The sequence below is a fragment of the Papaver somniferum genome, chromosome 8 (genome assembly GCF_003573695.1).
Source record: "Papaver somniferum cultivar HN1 chromosome 8, ASM357369v1, whole genome shotgun sequence".
NCBI classification, from domain to species: Eukaryota; Viridiplantae; Streptophyta; class Magnoliopsida; order Ranunculales; family Papaveraceae; genus Papaver; species Papaver somniferum.
This window is the reverse complement of record NC_039365.1, coordinates 106,788,383-106,801,828: the sequence shown is the minus strand read 5'-3', so window position 1 is coordinate 106,801,828 and position 13,446 is coordinate 106,788,383. Positions and strand designations below refer to the sequence as shown.

At 35.5% G+C, this 13,446-nt stretch overlaps 1 protein-coding gene and 1 long non-coding RNA gene across 7 annotated transcripts; both read left to right on the top strand.

Moving 5' to 3' along the window:
• The first annotated feature begins 889 nt into the window (after positions 1 to 889).
• Positions 890 to 3,373, top strand: LOC113302158. Its single transcript, XR_003336677.1, has 3 exons — positions 890 to 1,420; positions 2,081 to 2,259; positions 3,018 to 3,373. It is a non-coding gene; the product is annotated as an uncharacterized LOC113302158 (long non-coding RNA).
• A 2,435-nt stretch (positions 3,374 to 5,808) lies between these two features.
• Positions 5,809 to 8,743, top strand: LOC113303369. 6 transcript variants are annotated; one of them, XR_003337438.1, is made up of 5 exons: positions 5,809 to 6,078; positions 6,501 to 6,580; positions 7,799 to 7,945; positions 8,069 to 8,152; positions 8,675 to 8,737. XR_003337438.1 is itself a non-coding variant. In XM_026552399.1 (3 exons), exons 1-3 carry the CDS (start codon positions 5,923 to 5,925, stop codon positions 8,676 to 8,678), a joined length of 240 nt encoding a protein of 79 aa, XP_026408184.1. In that variant the 5' UTR covers positions 5,809 to 5,922; the 3' UTR covers positions 8,679 to 8,737. The 6 variants fall into 6 exon arrangements, 3 of the variants coding, with proteins under 3 accessions (XP_026408184.1, XP_026408183.1, XP_026408182.1); XR_003337436.1 differs by lacking the exon at positions 8,069 to 8,152 and having other exon boundaries at positions 8,675 to 8,743; XR_003337437.1 differs by having other exon boundaries at positions 7,799 to 8,152.
• Positions 8,744 to 13,446: the final 4,703 nt, after the last annotated feature.

The window sequence follows — 13,446 nt, the reverse complement described above, 5'->3', positions numbered from 1 at the left end:
AATCAAACGAATTACCTCATCCTATTATCACAATGAAAAAATTTGTATGAATTAATGATCATTAAATCAATCCGTTAAGATTCAAAAACTTCAACTGAAACAAAAGAATCAATCAAATAATCCTCCAACGAAATAAAAAATCAAACCTCAAAAATTAAAATATGATGAAACAACAACAATATTGAAGAAGAGGAACGAAAGATATTAGAATAAAATGAAAATCCGCAAGAATAAAATTATGAAAATGATTCGGAATTCCCTTTTTTCTCACCTACAAATCTTAGATCTGAAAATGTTTTTTGAAAAACATATTTTGAAACCACCAACCACACCACCACTTGTTAAGCATCCACTGTAACTGGAATCACCATCACCATCTTCAGCATATCTAAAAGAGGAAGAAATACGAGGTTTGCACGATGGATGAAAAGTAGAAAAAACATATCTGGGAAGAATATTAGACTGGGTTTGATAGGAGGGTTATTTTAGTCATCATGAAAATTAGATTTGGACTAAACCGTTGGGATTTGGACTGATGCGTTCAAGATTTGGTAAATTTGGACCTCTTAGTACTAGATCTGAAGGGACAAGACTAGAATGTCTAAAACCCAACAACTTTGGGACTAAATGTCAATTTCTACTAGGAATAGGCCCTGAAGATATCTAATCTAACTTCTATCTAACTAGATGATAATTGAAAACAAAAACTCAATTCCCCTTCATTCTGACCCCACAAAAATCTTATATGGACAACTCTGGTGAGAGTATTAGAAAATACCGTTCTCTCATTCATTCTAAGCCCAAGTAATTCGCGTCAAAATTTTGTTACATACCGTTTACACCTCCCACATAGTCCATTTCCCCTTCACTCCACTTTTTGCAACGTTGCTGCCTGTGTAAGTAACTGTCGGTACTAATCAAAACATTTACAAAAACCTAATTAAGATTAAGAGGAAATCTTTTAAGAACTTCAATCTTTGTTTTTCTTCTTCCCATCCACTGTAATCAAAATTAAGATTAAGAGGAAATCTTTCTCCACAATCAGAGAACGAAACAAATCCTTAAAGTTATTAAGTTTGGATTTTGATCTCTCACATATTTTGGATTCTGCATCTGTTGATTCTGATTTTTTTCCCTGTATACGGAACTAATCAAATAGTTTCCGACATGCTTCTTCTTCTTCTAATTCATGATGTTTTTCTTTTTACTTTTATTTTTCCGTTTGCTCTGATCAACTAAATTTCTGGGGTGTTTTCCTTCTTCCAATTTTAGGTTTATCAGGAATCAACGGAAATGCTAATGTTTGTTTGTTTGTTTTTTTTTTTTTTTTGAGTTCTCGCCGGCTTTATGCTGCAGTGAGGTTCCAGATAATGCAATTGAGAATCTTATGAAAATTATACCCTTAAGTGAGTCAATAAAAGTACGTTCTTCAAATCTTTAATCAATTTGAGTGTACTTTATTTATTTTTTTTAATTTGGGTTGAACAGGCATTGAGAAACACAATGTGGATATAGACATATTTGAGTATATGAATAAAGAATTTGATAAGAATCATCGTCCCACTTGGCATTTTGTATTGTTGCAATTTCGGTAAACCATTTACTTTACATGAATTTTAGTTATTTGCGGAAGTGACTTAGTGAATGTAGAGCGGAATGCAAACTGTACATGAATCTGTCAGTTTGATACTAATTTTGCAGTTGTAAGCTAAGGGACCAAATCATTATGTTGAAACTCTTGATTATTTTTTTCTGTTTTTTAGGTGTGATTTTAGGGTAACTCTATGTTGTTATTAATTGTTTAATCTCAGCTTTTGTAAAATTAATGTACGTAGGTCAAAGTAGAAGATGGTAAATGCTGAATCAATCTCAGTAAAGATAGTTGTCAGTGCGTACGTACCCTCCTGTTTGGTTTCGTGCGTGCATTGTCCATTCATGACATGAACCAAGTAGATAATGCCTTTTTTTCTTAAGAGAGCTAAACCCAACAAATCACATAATAGACCATTATTTCTGACACTATAATATCAATGTAATTTACTAACTTTTTGTTTTCATTGTGGGTCCTTACTTTATGTAGCGCACTTCTGCTCATTGAGGATGGAACTCAGCCATAAGCATTATGCTGGTAAAGCTTTCAGATACCATGGCCTAAATTGGATTAACCATCTTTGTTGAACCTATCAAAGAAAGAACGGGATGATCGAGCAAAATAATCAAATATAATCACACCACCTGGTGCCTTTGGCGCGCCTATAGGTATTGTTTTCTCCAATTTGCACCCGACTGGGTTATTTGATTAATCTATATTTTCTCATTGACATGACTTTACACTCTTAAATCTTTAATTCGATAGAAACTTGAGTAGAAAGAGCTATGTATTAGTTATAGTTGGATATGAGGCAAGGAAATTTATAGGGAAAATAGTCTTCAACTCATAGAAGCTCAGTACTCGGTAGTATAGATAAGGGTCGAAATTCAATGACATAATATGCTGACCTATCGAACTCTAGCGAAGGTAATTATTTTGCTCAGTACCCAGTAGTATAGATAAGGGTCGAAATTCAATGACAGAATATATATGCTGACCTATTGAACTCAAGCGGAGGTAATTATTTTGCTCGAGTGCCTCTCCATGTTAGTCGGAAGAATGAAATGTCCACAGTTACAATGAATAAAACAGACTTTTTGCAGTATAAAGGGTGATGGAATGAACCTGAAATCTAAATTTGATAGATTAAGCAAGAGAAAATTACTTGAGAAGCACATCTGGCTTCAGTCCAAAAATCCCTATATTCTTTTTGAGATGTTGGGTTTCCTTTCCTTTCATTGTTATGTGTTTTCTACTTCTCATAAAGCTCATATATAGTACTGAATGTATTGGTTCACACTTGAAAATGTATGTAATATCTGCGCTGTGAAGCATGAACGAAGAATATGCCTCTGAGCCTTTTTTTTTTTAGCATGGACATTGCTCCCGAAACTACTTACTAAATCTTTCATTTGATGATTTTTAGGCAATTAAAGGATTCAAAGCTTGACCTTCCCTATGGAAGGGCACATGAGAACCTTCAGACCACTTGATGCTTCTCACCTTTGAGGCATTATATCTGATGTAAACAACATCTTCCAGCTAACTTCAATATGGCTTTGACAAGAATCAGAATTCGTGCATCAGATTCAAGAGAACGATGTGCTGGATTGGTCGATGGTCGAGTCGGTAAGTTTTATTATTAATATGTTCTTTTTTTGTCTTTAATTATGTTTGTATTTGACAATAGTATTGCAAATTGTTTAGATAAACAGTTCTTAGAAGCATTGGCCGACGTTTGTGATTGTTGTGATATTTCAATTTCCAATGAATGATTCTTAGTTTGTGAACCGTTTTTAAAGCATCTTTTTGGATCATCATAGACATTTCTCAGAGTCCCCGTGGTGTAAGTATCATGGTTGGATTTCTTCTGTTTGATGGTTATGCCATTTATTCCACCTTGCATTTCAGTAGTGCAGTTTCTTTTGTTGTTCGAAGGAAGGACTTTAAATCCATAGTATTTGCATGTCTCATCGTGTGTATCCAAGTTGTGTCTTGGTTAGGCGAAAATCTTTTGGAAATGGTTTCAAGGCCTGTTCTTGCTGTTTTGAGAGGATTCAAAGGTTACATCTTCAAAGGCGGAAGCAAATGAATTTAAGGAATTCAATCACTTTCTGTAGAGTGCGACATCTGACTCAAGAATAATGACAACACTTGCTACCAGAATTTGGACCTCTTCGTACCATTGGAACCTCATATACATGGGACACCTTATAAATGCGGTAATTTAACGTCTCGATAATTAAGGATATGATGCATATGAGTAGGTGGGAATACCAAAACTTAGCTGATAAGTGAGGATAAATGAGTGATTAAAGAGGACTAATAGCTGCTCTACTAGGGTTTATTTGAATGATTGTAAATACCAATTGGTCCTAAGAATAATATATTAGAGAGAGTCTAGTCCAATTGACCTAGTCAATTGTCTGTTTGGTCCTATTTGGTAATATAAATTATTTGTTTGGCCCTAAAAATTATAGTTTGGTCCTAGGGTGATGTCATGGATGATGTAAATGTCATCTTGTAGTGGCAGAAATACCCTTTTGGGACCATTATATCATCCATGACATCACCATATGATATATATAGTCAATTATCAAGAGAGAAGATATTATTTTCAGATTTATTTTCTCTCACCTCCATATTTTCAGATCTACTTTCTCTCTCCTTTTTTTTCTTCTCCTGCTGCTGCATAAACAATGAAGATTGTGTGAGTTCTAGGGTTTTGATTTTGCAGAGATGATGAATACGATTTGCAGAGATGATAAACGTCATGAGTATATTAAGATGATGAACAAGACGACGATTTTTTGACAAAGATTTGTGTTTTCTCCCTATTTTGATGCTGTTTGTGGTTGAAGATGATGATGAACACGATGAAGATGATGAAAACGATGAAGATTTATGTTCTTCTTCGTCACTGCTGCCACTGTTGAAGATGATGAATTTGATGAAGTTCATTCTTGAAATGAACTCTGTTTTTCTCCCTGTTTTGATGCTGTTGTGGTTGAAGATGATGATGAACACGATGAACATGATGAAAACGACGAAGATTTATGTTCTTCTTCGTCACTGCTGCTGAAACTATGAATTTGATGAACTTCATTCTTGATATGAACTCTGTTTTCTTTAGAAGATGATGATGCAAACAAATGAAGATGATGAAGATCTTGATTTTGATGATAAAGATCTTGTTATTGACGATGATAAAGATGACGATGATTTTGATTTTGATGTTAAAGATCTTGATTTTGTTGTTGAAGATCTTTGTTACTGATGTTTGCTGCTCGTGTTAAAGATGAATTTCTGCTGCTATTGAAGACGATGATGTTTTGGCTGCTGCTGTTGAAGACGAAAAAGAAGATGAAGTTGATGATGCTGCAGTTCATTTTTACGAATGAACTCTATTTTTATCAAGAGTTCATTTCTGGAATGAACTCTGGTTTATGTAGGTTTTTATCAGGAGTTCATTCTGGAATGAACTCTGGTTTGTATGTTTTTTATCAGGAGTTCATTTTTTGGAATGAAATCTGGTTTATATGGATTTTTATCAGGAGTTCATTTCTGGAATGAACTCTGTTTTTTTTTAGGTTTTATATGGAGTTCATTTCTGGAATGAACTCTGTTTTTTTAGGTTTTTATATGGAGTTCATTTCTGGAATGAACTCTGTTTTTTAAGGTTTTTATATGGAGTTCATTTCTGGAATGAACTCTGTTTCTTTAGGTTTTATATGGAGTTCATTTCATTTCTGGAATGAACTCTGTTTTTTAGGTGATTTCTGAAAAAAAAAGTAGAAATTAACATGAGTTCATTTTGAAGAATGAACTGTTACAAACGAAAAAAACTAACACGAAAGGGTATTTTTGTCCAGTTAAATATTTTTAAATATTATGAACCAAACAGTAAAGATGTTTGACCATAGAACTAAACAAACATGGACCCACCTAAAAAAGGACCAAATATTTTTCCCATGATTGTATCTCTTTTCTTTTTTCGGTTGGTTGCCCATACAAGTGACAAATGTTGAGGATAAATTACTTTTCAAAGTCCTGAGTTTGTAGCGCAGACAGACCCATTCATATCAGTTTCTAAGAATTCATTGGTAAAAGAAACAAAAACATGCTGCGGACACCCCCCAATTCGTATCAGTTAGTTGCTTCGTTTATGTTATGTTATTGTTTCACAGTGTATCAGCGAATCATATATTACCACCCGATGGCGCACTGGTTAAGACACAGAACAAACAGAAGGCTTACCCGGTTCGAAGCACGGGTTAGTACACGATGATAGTCGTGTTACAGAACGTGTTCTTCAGAATGATGAAATCAATATGTTCAGTAATTTTGTCAAGAGGGTTTACCGTCTACCAGAAGATATGCCATCCTCATCTGCTACAATGGAAACCACTGTACAAACTCATGGAGATACTTGCGAAGTAACGGAAGAGCCTCCAAACCAAGCAGTGAGTACCAACGAACCTACAGAGGTAACTATTTTACAACCCTATTTCAATTATCCAAGTTTTATACTTCGAATTGTTTTTTCCTTAATTTCATTCTATTTAGGGTTTCTTTTTTTTCTCTATTTCTTTTTACAAAATTCATATCTTTACTAATTCCCTATTTCCTGCTATGGTGCAAATAATTATCAATCTTTATACGATCTTAGGATTCTCTCCTGGAATTTGCAGGGCCTTAGGTGTACTTTAAAACAAGATCATTTGAATTGCCTAATTAAAACTCATCGTATTGATGTCATTTTCTTAGTAGAAACTAAAACCAAAATTCTACTTATGGAGACAGTTTTACATATTACATGCTAAGGACTGGTTACTCATTCCCTCTATTGGTAAATCAGTGTATTGCTATTGATAACCCTTTTTGATAATCTTTGCTGCACTTGGCGCAGAGACTTGATGATGTAGCAGTTGCCTTTTCGGATGGTTTGAAACTGGATCCTGACTATAGAGAGCTTCAAGATGCATTTAGGTTAGCTACATTACTTTTATTACCCGTTCTACCATTTCATTTATTGCTTCTAGCACTCCTACTTAGCAAGTATATCATTCGAACCTGAATATGTCTTGTTTGAAAGTGATATTGAACTTCTAAATGTTGATTTGATGACCAATAGCCATCAACACAGTTGAGTTAAAAACTCCGGTTGATTGGGCTAGGGTAGCTTTCATACTTGGTGGTTAAGATGGTTTGGTATGAGTTGTCTGACCTTCCCAATATTGTTGATATGTTTAACCTACTCTCTGTTTTAAGTTGGAAAAATCAATAAATTTTGAAGATTTTTGCAATACATAATTTTGCTATTGTTTCATTATCGCCTGTTTAAGATGCATCGCAAGCACGTCGTTATTCTAGTTCGTTTCAACTTCTGTTCATGTTAAGGGACGAGTTGTTTCAAATTCTGCAGCTCTTTCTTCATGCCACTGCATTGTTCAAGTAATACAGGAATAAATATGCAGTAAAGTAAATAGCCCTTCCGTCAATTCTCATGCTGACCGGTACAAGCTGATTTTTGCCCTCAACAGAACACCTCTGTTTGCTGTGATTTTCTTTTCCGCAAGTTGAATAGAAAAATGCCCACTGGTTACGTATCCTGTCGTGCATCTAGCGTTCTGTTTCAAGTTTTACACCCCCACAGGGCTCATGTCTTCGATCACTCACGTCTTCTACACGTGTAGAGTACTCACTGTGGGACGCTTTACATATCCCCATACCCTATATGTAAGACGCGTAGAGTATTTACCGGATGACGTGACTGACCAAGGACTTATTTAGTAAACTCGCATCCAGCCGCTCCGTTTCACTGTGTTAACTCTCAAATCCATGGTGCATCTTTTTGTTAAAAGTTAAACACTTTTTCCTCTTTATTTCCCAAAGCAAAACCCTCTTCTTCTTCTGTCTTCTTTCTTGGTGGGTTCAACAATACTGGGAAGAATGTTACCTTGCCATTGCTTAATTTGATTTTGGGATCGACCTATTTACATACATCATGGATTTTTCCAAATAGTTTCCGTATTGCTTGTTTGGATTGTGAGTTTGGGTTTTGTAGTTTCCTAATTCCATGGGTGGCCCATCAATTTGAATGTTAGCCACTAGCCATAGTTGTTATATACGTGTGAGTTGCTCAAATCATGTGGCGGTTCGTTCCTATTGGGTGACTTTCTGATATGGCATTTGTGAGGTTTACAGAAGAAACTCAAGGAATGGGACCAAGAAGTGTAGAACTGGGAGGAAAAAGATCAACAAGAGAGGGAGAGAGTGCGGCTGAAAGTTCGTTAGAAAGAGTCTGTTTCATCTTATCAACCATTGTTTGTTGAGATAATGAGAGACCCAGAGGTACGTCTGAAACCCTTAATCTAACGGTCTACTATATGGTGACAATACCTGGATTTATTATCTTCTTTCTCGTTGTTGAATTATCTGCATTCAATACTAAAATTATGTCTTATTTAAGGTCAGTCTATGGAGATACTCATTGGTGTTGTTTTACCATGCATTCCATCCCCTTGCATCAGTCGTGGGTTCACCAAGTTTGTCCATTAGGTATTTTAAAACTCAAGGGTTCTTTTTGTTTCAATGGATCTTAAATGTAAATTTCATTCAGTGTTCAAACTTAAATCCGCCTATCTTGTTTTTGTTTCAGCAATGAGTATAGATACACACACGGTGTAATAGTTCTTTAGCGTAGATCTCATTTTTGTATAAAATGCTATATACTTGATATTATTATTGTCTTGGAAATGTGAAATGTGTATTATACTTGTCATACTTTTGGCATTACACGCAACTTTTGCATAAGATGTTTGCCAAGTTGATTCTAGGAATGCAAGTAGTTTCTTCCGATTTTCTGTGATGTTTCTCAGATTTATTTGATTTTCTGGTCGTGGAAATCTGGATGCGGAAAATGGCTGCATTCCTAGTAATGAAGCTATATTGTTCTTGTTAATTTTTTTTTTTTTGCAACGTCTGACTGAGTTAGACCAGCATGCTCGCTCTTATATTCAAGCTTAAATACTGTCAAGTACTCAAGTTTAAAAGCTATGTCTATATATCTTTACTTTTTAGGTAGACAGAAGTAGTTGTGCCTATCAAAGAGAGAAGAGCGGAGCAGCTGCAAATTAGTGTGCTATGTGGGTGGCAGGAAACAAGATTTGGCATACAAACCCAAGATGTCTTTGAACGTGAGGATTGTAATTTAGTTATTGTATTATCAAATTCTTTGCTCTTAGTTTACTTGTTTCTGAGATTAAAATCCATATTTGTTTTTGCTTGCAGTCAGTATTCAACTCAAACCCGTCCAACAGCCTATTTTTATAGTAATTTACTGATTAGTTATGGTGCTAAAAAGGAGTAGCAGGAGGGTAAGATTTCAGAAATCTCTACTCATATCACTATGATACTTGTCAAGATGCACAGGCGTCTGGGTTCCCGTTGCTGAATGAGATTGTAATGCTGAGTGATATTGGTGTTTGGAATTTTGAGGATGTTATCGTTCATTGCACATTTTGTGCTTGTGCCTCTTGTGTTTGGAACTCTGAGTGTGATTTATATACTTGCTATGGCGTTTGTGCAGTTAATAAATTGTGGATTTGAACAAAAAAAAATGATGTGAAGCTGTTGAAAGCAACTGAAACAATTTCGGAAGACAGCAGGAAAAATGACGATCAATATTAAGCTTTTCCTAGAATGTATTTTTCTCAAAAGTCAAGGTACATAAGCATTTATTATGATACAAACCAAACAAAAGGAAAATGAGAAACTGTGTGGTTGCCAAACTTCTCTGCAGCAAAATTAAACGACCTCGAAAAGAATGACAAATTCTAGCAAAAAATAGACTATGAATTCCTAAAAGGACATGAGATGATCCCCCTGAATCTGCCAGAACAGTACCTCGTAGGCTCTTTCGTGCATGATGCCATAAAACTTGGTATAAATTTCTAAGACCAGTTATTACAAATCCTCTTATCACCAAATCAACTCCATAAAGCCGACCTGATCAAGGAGATATGAAAGCAAGTTTGAGCATTACATTCTTATCTATCTGGCAGGCAGCAAACACAAGAGTTGTCTTCCAGTCGGACTCGAAAAGTTAATACAATCATTTGGATGAACCATGAATTCTAGAATCAAAAGAATTACGCAGCACATCTGAAATTACTGCAAGAGACTTGCATTACAAATTCAACATTAGGAAACTAGCTAGTGCATATTAATTACATACAAGATAGATAACAAAAATGTACTCAGCAGTCAGCAGCACCAGTCTTTTCTTCAGTAGCAGTTGATCATCATATCAGTAAAGCTACTACCTGCATAATTATTCAACGCCTGGAACTCCAAGTCGATCAAGTCAGGAAAAGGCTCAAACACATTGCCATCATCAGTACTTAGCACAGGAAGATTAACCCAATCCTCTTGATTAATACCATAATCAAACCCGTTCTCAAAACCAGAATTATAATCGAAAACTTCCGTGGATGACGAAGATTGATAATCAAATGTAGGTTCAAGTGGAAGAGAGGGGGATTCATTCATCACAACCATATCATCTTCATTACAACTCTCTGCCATAGATTTATCCTCCTCCATCAACTGATGCTGATCTAATTTCTCTGTAGCAGTATTAGTTAGACCAGGAAGATTAAGCCATTGATCAATATCAAATTCGTTCTCCAGAGCAGAACCAGTAGATGATGAAGGCTGATAATCAAATTAGTTTCGAGTGGAAGAGAAGAAGAATCATTCAATATAATCATATCATCTTTGGGGGGGTATATATTTAAAAACATAGTTTTGTAATAATATGCCAAAGTTAGAGAGATAGAATGGTGGCATTGTTTTGAGCTCCCACACTATAGGCTGGGTTCAATTCCCATTCCACACAATTCACTAGGGTATATACTATTTATATATTATATATATTACATTAGTCGGGAGCGGGAGCGGGCTTGGGAGGTCTGCTGATCCAGAAACAATTTTTTGCTTTGTGTTTTAACTTAAGTTTTCAAAACGTATTAAGATAATTATATCATGATTAATTACAGTTAATGTTGAAATTTTAATACGGCCGTTTTTTGCTGTTACAAAGAAATTTAATTGGCATTTAATCGAAAATTAATTTTCCATTAATTCCATTGATTTTTTTGATTATAAAAAAAAAAAAAAAAAACTGGTTTCTTGAAGAGGAAATATAGAACGTTATTTTTATTTCGTCAAGTTTTCTGAGCAAGTGTTGTTGAAAGAGTTATTATTGATTCGATTTCTCAGTGCAGAGAAATCGAAAGAGTAAGCTGTTTATCCCATAGGGTTTCGACAAAAAACTGACTGCTAGCACAATCAAGAGAGGCAGAAGTCGCGAAACACCTTAAAGATAGCGACCTAGTACGCGACTCAGCGGTTTCTTTGTGTAATTTGATTATAGTGCTTTGTTTCCAACAATTTTAAGGTGTACGTTTCTGCTATGGAGAATGAAAAGAAGCGCGTTGATGATACCAACAAGCCTTTCAAATTTGAAGGGTTGCATTTCAGAAGATGGAAGCTGAAGATGTTCTTTTATCTCAAACTGATGAAGCTGCATATGATTGTGTCGAGTGTTCATCCTGGAACCCTGGAACCTGCTGCTGATAAGACTGCTGCTGTTGCTGCTGCTACAGATCCACCTCCTACCGGTGGTGTTGAAGAAGTTGTTTCTCAAACTCCCGAGGAAAAACAAAAGGCCATCGACAAATGGATCGATAATGACTTTGATTGCAAAAACTACATTCTTAATGCATTATCTGACGATTTATATGAGTATTATTCAACTTTTGAAACTGCTAAAGATGTATGGGATGCATTACAGAAAAAATATGACACCGAGGAAGCGGGTTCAAAGAAATATGCTGTGAGCCGGTATGTGAGATACCAAATGGTGGATGATAGATCAGTTGTTGCACAGGCTCATGAACTTCAAAAAATTTACCACGAAATTGTGGCCGAAGGTATGAAAACTGATGAACAATTTCAAGTTTCTGTAATGATTGACAAGTTACCACCTAGCTGGAAAGATTTTCGTAATACTTTGCGTCACAAGACTAAAGAATTTTCTCTTGAAAGTTTGATTGTTAAGCTCAGGGTTGAGGAAGAAGCTCGGAAACAAGATAAGAAGGAAGAGATTCTCATTGTTTCTAACAATAAGACTCATCCGAATTTAAAACCTAAGAAAAGGGATATGAAACCTAACCCGAACCAGAAGAAAGGAGGAAGGCCTAATCAAAACAAGAACCAACACCCATCGAAAAATGGACAGAATTCCAATTCTGAATTTCTTTGTTATATCTGTAATAAACCAAACCACATGGCTAGGAATTGCAGATTTAACAAGGAAAAGAATAACGCACAAGCTAATGCTGTGGGTGACGTTATAATTGCCATGGTCTCTGATCCAGAGTTCTACATGGTTGGTGGATCTGATGGGTGGTGGATAGACAGTGGTGCTTCGCGTCATTGTTGTTTTGATAGGTCCATGTTTAAGACTTATGCTGAAACCAAGGACAAGAAAGTGTTATTGGGAGACTCCCACAGCACTATGGTGAAAGGTTCTGGTACGGTAGAGTTGAAGTTTACTTCTGGGAAGACACTCATGCTGAAAGATGTCCTTCACACTCCAGAAATGAGAAAGAACCTTGTTTCCGGCTATCTTCTCAACAAGGCTGGGTTGTATCAAACTATTGGGTCTGATATTTACACTATAACTAAGAATAAGAATTTTGTAGGAAAGGGTTATGCTACTGATGGAATGTTTAAGCTTAATGTTGATGCTATGAATAAAATTGATTCTTCTGCTTATATGGTTTGCAATTTTAATGTTTGGCATGGTAGGCTTTGTCATGTGGGTAAAAAGTTAGTAAATAACATGAGTAAGTTAGGTGTCCTCCCTGAATTTTCTGAAAATGATTTTGAAAAATGTGAATACTGTAGTCAAGCAAAAATAACCAAGACTTCACATAAATCTGTTGTAAGAGAATCGAAACCACTAGACTTAATACATTCTGATTTGTGTGATATGAAGGTATCCTAACTAGAAATGGCAAGAGGTATATCATGACGTTCATGATAGGGAAAATTTATAGGGAAAATAGTCTTCAACTCATAGAAGCTCAGTACTCGGTAGTATAGATAAGGGTCGAAATTCAATGACATAATATGCTGACCTATCGAACTCTAGCGAAGGTAATTATTTTGCTCAGTACCCAGTAGTATAGATAAGGGTCGAAATTCAATGACAGAATATATATGCTGACCTATTGAACTCAAACGGAGGTAATTATTTTGCTCGAGTGCCTCTCCATGTTAGTCGGAAGAATGAAATGTCCACAGTTACAATGAATAAAACAGACTTTTTGCAGTATAAAGGGTGATGGAATGAACCTGAAATCTAAATTTGATAGATTAAGCAAGAGAAAATTACTTGAGAAGCACATCTGGCTTCAGTCCAAAAATCCCTATATTCTTTTTGAGATGTTGGGTTTCCTTTCCTTTCATTGTTATGTGTTTTCTACTTCTCATAAAGCTCATATATAGTACTGAATGTATTGGTTCACACTTGAAAATGTATGTAATATCTGCGCTGTGAAGCATGAACGAAGAATATGCCTCTGAGCCTTTTTTTTTTTTTTAGCATGGACATTGCTCCCGAAACTACTTACTAAATCTTTCATTTGATGATTTTTAGGCAATTAAAGGATTCAAAGCTTGACCTTCCCTATGGAAGGGCACATGAGAACCTTCAGACCACTTGATGCTTCTCACCTTTGAGGCATTATATCTGATGTAAACAACATCTTCCAGCTAACTTC

Excerpts from the sequence above, each read along its gene's own strand:
- LOC113303369 (XM_026552397.1), top strand. The coding sequence starts at position 5,923 with ATGTTCAGTAATTTTGTCAAGAGGGTTTACCGTCTACCAGAAGATATG. Across the intron at positions 6,079-6,500 it reads GTACCAACGAACCTACAGAG|AGACTTGATGATGTAGCAGT; the intron begins GTAACTATTTTA and ends CACTTGGCGCAG. Across the intron at positions 6,581-7,798 it reads GAGCTTCAAGATGCATTTAG|AAGAAACTCAAGGAATGGGA; the intron begins GTTAGCTACATT and ends TGAGGTTTACAG.